Source organism: Sinocyclocheilus grahami, unplaced genomic scaffold (assembly GCF_001515645.1).
Source record: "Sinocyclocheilus grahami isolate Dianchi unplaced genomic scaffold, SAMN03320097.WGS_v1.1 scaffold436.1, whole genome shotgun sequence".
Lineage (NCBI taxonomy): Eukaryota > Metazoa > Chordata > Actinopteri > Cypriniformes > Cyprinidae > Sinocyclocheilus > Sinocyclocheilus grahami.
Genome location: NW_015505615.1, coordinates 706,007 through 712,034, shown reverse-complemented (window position 1 = coordinate 712,034; position 6,028 = coordinate 706,007). Strand labels below are relative to the sequence as shown.

The following is a 6,028-nucleotide window of genomic DNA, read 5'->3' as shown; positions in this document are numbered from 1 at the left end:
ATATATATATATATATATATATATATATATATATATATATATATATATATATATATATATATATATATATATATATTATGGTTTTAGTGTAATATCCCTAGTTCTCATGTTTCCTTGAAGTATCAACTTTCTCAAAAAAATAAACAATAAAAATTTGAAACATGAACTTAACATGAACTTAATCTTAGTTAATGTTCATTTCAATATTTACTAACACATTATTAAAATCAAAAGTTAAGCAAATTTGAACTAACAATGACCAGTTGCACTTTTATTAACTAACATTAACAAAGATGATTAAATACAGTTACAAACGTATTGCCTATTGTTAGTTAATGCACTAACTAATGTTAACTAATGAAACCTTATTGTAAAGAGTCGCTATCAAATCTCTGATAAAAACACATATGAGACAGTTAGCGTGTTTTTCTTAAGAGAAACATCTGAGACTTCACTGCAGAAGAAAATGCATGAGATTTTTTTTTCCTACAAAAGGATTTAGAGGTCAGTGACGACCACACAGATTACCAAAAATGAAGCAACTGAATATTTGTATAGATCTGCAAATGTAAACGTGTATCATATTCAGGAGATGCTCGCTGACCTCCGATAACCTCCTGCGTACGGACGCCGGTGAAACCAGTGTGCTCTATTATGATGATGATGGCACTTCATGGTACATTCGATGGCTCAATTAACAACGAACCTCACCATACACTGATTATAGGTTCATCCAGCTGAGAGGACCGAACAGATGGTTCTGCTGCTTGCTGGACTGGACTGATGAGTTATAAAACACCTCAAAATACAAACGACACACACAGAGTTTCACGGGGAAATAAGTGTTGATGGATAATCACACTTTGGTTTGAAAACATTTACACGCACATACAGAACTGCTTTGAAAGTTTTGGCCAGTTTCTGGAGTCCGGAGCCAGGACTTCAGCGGTCCAGAGGGAAATTAATGTGAATAAACAGAAGAAGGCGAGAGTTAGTTCCAGTCAAGGCTCAACTAATAATAGAAAGAGAAGTATAGAATAAACAGTGCATCGATTAACACTGCCATTAGGCAATTAAGAAACAATAACTCACTACTATGATGCTACAGTGGTATGGGTGGTTGCCAAGGCATTGCTAGCGTGTTCTCAAATATTTCTCCTAGACAGAAATGAGGTTATTTTAAGACTGAATGAAGACTTTTGCTTGAGTCTCCTGCTTCTCAAACGTAACACTCTCACATTTGTCTCCTTTAAAGCTTTAGAAGAGATCTCAACATCACACGCTGTGCTCAGGTTTTTCTCCTAAACTAAAAACTCTGGTGGTCTAAAGGTACTTTCCTGCACCTGTTCCCTTCTCACCTGTCCAATCGTTTCCTGTCACTTCTCCTACTGTCCTAACGAATAAAGGTAAAAAAAAAACGATTTGCAATCAAGAAAGAGCAACCTATAAAACATTTTTATAATGGGATCTTGAAAGAGATTACAGCAAGACAATAAAGAGATCTCCCATGTTTCTCACAGTCCATTCTCATCCCGATTTGCAATCAAGAAAGAGCAACCTATAAAACATTTTTATAATGGGGTCTTGAAAGAGATTACAGCAAGACAATAAAGAGATCTCCCATGTTTCTCACAGTCCATTCTCATTTTGGACTCTATTCTCTCAGATATTTCTCATGTCTCAGTTGTGTAAGGAATTTTAGGAGAAACATCTTGATACTAAAATGAGAGATGCATGAGAATCACAACTAAGTCTCCTGAGGTTAGAAAGAGCAAACTCTGAGCAATAAAACATTCCTATAATGGAGTCTCGATAGAGATTGCAGCAAGACAATAAAGAGACATTCTATGTTTCTTCTACCTTGACACTTTTTTTCTCTCTCAAGTCTATTTTGTGCCTACTTCTATTTCTCCAAAGGAATTTTAGGAGAAACATCTGAAATGCTGTTGATACTAAAATGAGAGATATATGTGACCCTGGACCACAAAACCAGTCTTATGTGTCAATTTTTTTCAAAATTGAGAGTTGTACATCATCTGAAAGCTGAATAAATAAGCTTTCCATTGATGTATGGTTTGTTAGGATCGGACAATATTCGGCCGAGATACAACTATTTGAAAATCTGGAATCTGAGGGTGCATATTGAGGAAATCATCTTTAAAGTTGTTCAAATGAAGTTCTTAGCAATGCATATTACTAATCAAAAATTAAGTTTTGATATATTTACGGTAGGAAAGTTACAAAATATCTTCATGGAACATGATCTTTACTCAATATACTAATGATATTTGGATTAAAAGAAAAACGTATAATTGTGACCCATACAATGTATTGTTGGCTATTGCTACAAATATACCCCAGCGACTTAACACTGCTTTTGTGCTCCAGGGACACATATGAGAATCTCATCTAAGTCTCCTGAGCTTAGGAAGAGCAACCACCGAGCGATAAATCTTTCCTCTGGGCTTGGCCGTTTCTAGGTGGTTTCACGATGTTCTGATCTCTATGACTCTGGTTTCTCCTTTAGTGTCTGTCTGTTGGATTTTTCATCTGTTTTCTGGTGCCACAAGTGTAAATGATGCAATGATGCAAGTAATGCATTACAATATTGTTACTTTTGTGTTACTTTTTGTCACCTGGGCTGGGCTTGCTTATTCGTTTTTAATAACAAAAAACCCCAAAGTTATATTTTTGGCAGCTGTAAAGGCCCTTTCACACCAAAAGTGAAATGAAGGAGCCTCAGGCTGAAGGAAGTGCCTCTGCGAGCTGTCAGTGAATAAATGGGAAAACAAATTGGAAATGGGAAAAAGTAACAGATATACAAGTAATGCGTTACTTTACTAGTTACTTGGGGGGAAAAAGTAATCTGATTACATAATTTGCGTAACTTGTAATATGTTTCCCCAACACTGACAAAAACACACAACAAAATAGTAAAGAAAAATGAAAACAAAAACTAATTCAAACTTAAAGCTATAATAGTATCTCGGTATAAAATAACACTGGTGAGAACTTGTTTATGTCTCCATGAAAAAGCTGAGCAATGCTGTTTTCCTCTGGGTCTCGTTGACTTGATGAACAAGATCTCGTTTAGGTGTGTGACTACAAATCAGATCTGTACATATCAGTCCATTTTATTCCTAAAAACAGACGCAGTGCAAGATCGTGGATAGAAAATAATAGTCCTATTATAAAAATAAAAATGCTCATATTTACAGTAGTGCACTAGTATAGCATGTTCATGTTCGTTTTATGTAGGAAGGATTATTGAGCGCTTGCGGTCACTGTGTGATGAGCAGCCATTCACTCAGCGTTTGACATTTGCCCTCGTTGCCCCTCGCCATCATTTCTTCTCTAGCATGCGATCAAGATGCTTTACGTCAGTCGGTTTGGAGCCGTTCGACCGTCAGCGATCCAGCCGCTCATTGAGCTGTCAGTGTGTGTTTGTAAACCTGGACAGACGAACCCAAAACTGGACTTGGCGCGTCTGCTGAGACCGCTGGCGAGGTTTGGTATGTTTAGGTACGTCAGACTAATCTGTATTATTTTCTAAATGTCGTGAAGCTGACGGCAAACTTCTGTCTGGTACAGTGACTGTGATGAATGTCGGGCCGCTGATTAGTTTGGGCTTGACATTGTGTGGTTTCTCCACATACGTACTCTATTTGATACTGTATGAAAGCCCAGGGCATGCTGGGTAATGTCCTCTGGACTTGTTTCACAAACTGTGTCTGTATTTGTGCTCTGGCTGGGTTTGAGTTATAGTCTCGTGTCTCAGACCTTTGACTGTTGCCGTAAGCTCTGGTTTTCTGGTCAAATTCGCCCACTTACACAGGAAGACAAGCAGAGTTTACTTTGTGCATTGAGGTCATTTTGAAATAGGATGTTTCTTATTCGGATGTGATGCATCTCTTCTTGTTTGCATGTATTTTACAGATTTATTTCTGTTTAATACCACAGCATTAATTGCATCAGGTGAATAGCACCGACTATTTAAGTCACAGTCATAATATGCCTCATTTGCATTTGAAGAAAGTGTTTGCTTTGAAAAGAATGACACTAATTAAGTGGTATTTTATTATTATTCATATAATATTAATGTTTTGAATGAGCTTTTCTTATATTTGCTATTTTCACTTTTAGTAAAAAAAATTGTGATTTGGTTGTTTGTCATTTATTTTTGTCATTCAGTTTTTATTTTAATTTTTGTTTACATTTTTTTATTTATTTTTCAATTTATTTTAGTTTCAGTTTTAGTAATTTTGGTACCTCAGCTTAAACTTAATTTATATTTTTTCAGCTAATATTTATATTTAATTTCAGCTTTATTTTAATCAACAAAAAAACTATTTTTAATGCACAAATCTCATCTTAAATGGATAGTTCACTCCAGTGTTATTATAGTTAACTAAAACTGAAACTAAAATTAAAACCTTAAAAAAATGTTACTTAAAACAAACATTAATGGAAATAAAGTAAAAAAAAATAAAAAAAATATATATATATATAGGCATCATTATATACATCATTTTTTATTTTAATTGATCTTAACTTGAAATAAAAATTAACTGAAATAAAAAATATAAAAAATGATATATATATATATATATATATAAAAAAGACAAAACACACAGCAAAATTACTAAAACTTAAACAAAAATTCACATGAAAATATTAATAAATACAAAAGCTAATTTAAAATATTAATACAACTATAATAGTATCACAATGATTCTAAAATAACACTGGTTCACCTGAATTTTTTAAATAATTATTTATTCATCAATGTTGGGTTGCAAACAACATTGGGCTCCATTGACTTTCATTGTTTAGACCAAAAACAAACAAAAAAAATACAAGAACAGAAGTCTTTTTGAATTTTATGGACATTTTTCAAAATGTCTTCTTTTGTGTTTCATGTTTGGAAGCAAACATGGGTGATTAAATTATGATAGAATGATTATTTTTTGGTGAACGATCCCTTTAAGTTGGATTGCAGCTGGTTTTTGGTGTTTAGCGAGATATTCCTTGTCAGTGTTCATGGCGAACATTTACCTGTTTCCCTGCAGACTGATACAAACCTGTGAGAGGAAGATCTGCGGGAAGAGGCAACGTTTCAGCCGTCTGTACTGACATCATTCTAATTAGAGGCATTAATCACGTATCCGATTCATTCCATTGGCCTGCTAATCCGAGTCATCTCCTAGATACTTATTTCTGTTTTTGTACTTCATTAGCACTGTGAAGACAAACCCAACCGTAACTAATGTACACAAACGCACACGTTCCCGCAGCTGCAGAGACGCTCCTGACCCCTGCGTGACCCTCATCAGCGGCGGTAAATCTCCCATCTGGAGGAAACAGTTCACCCTGCCCCGACACGTCAACACGTACAACACGCCTGTCCCTCGCTGCTACTCGCCTGACGAGTGTTTACATACAGAATCATTTCTCAGAGATTGCTTTTTAATTGCTTTGGTTTTAAAGGAATAGTTCAGCCAAAAATGAAAATTTGCTAAAAATGTGCTCACCCTCAGAGCATCCCAGATTAGGATGAGTTTGTTTCTTCATCAGGTTTGGAGAAATGTAGCACTGCATCAGTGTCTCAGCAATGGATGCTCTGCAGTGAATGGGTGCCGTCAGAATGAGAGTCCAAACAGCTGATAAAAACATCACAATAATCCACAGCACTCCAGTCCATCAGTTCACATCTGGAGAAGACAAAAGCTGAAACTAATCCAGCATTAAGACGTTTTTAACTAAAATACGAGTCCATAATCTATAATAACTCTTCCTCCAGTGAAAAAGTGTTCTGGTGTGAATCAGGAGAGAGATCTGCACAGATCAAGCAGCGTTTAAACAGCTCTAAACACATATGTGGCTGGATTCTGATGTGAGAGACAACAGCAGATGGACTTTTTCACTTGCTGATGCATTATTATCGTTTATGGACTCATATTTTAGTTAAAAACGTCTTCATGCTTGATTAGTTTCAGCTTTTGTCTTCTCCAGATGTTAACTGATGGAC

The 6,028-nt window shown here is 35.5% G+C and overlaps 1 protein-coding gene across 1 annotated transcript in view; it reads left to right on the top strand.

Annotated features, from left to right (window-relative positions):
• The window catches only part of LOC107551865 (leucine-rich repeat and fibronectin type III domain-containing protein 1-like), a 117,003-nt gene that overhangs the window by 1,217 nt on the left and 109,758 nt on the right, over window positions 1–6,028 (top strand). Inside the window, exons 3-4 of the mRNA XM_016233621.1 lie at window positions 3,359–3,522; window positions 5,238–5,429. Coding sequence (XP_016089107.1) covers window positions 3,359–3,522; window positions 5,238–5,429 — 356 coding nt within the window. The remainder of the gene's footprint in view (window positions 1–3,358; window positions 3,523–5,237; window positions 5,430–6,028) is intronic.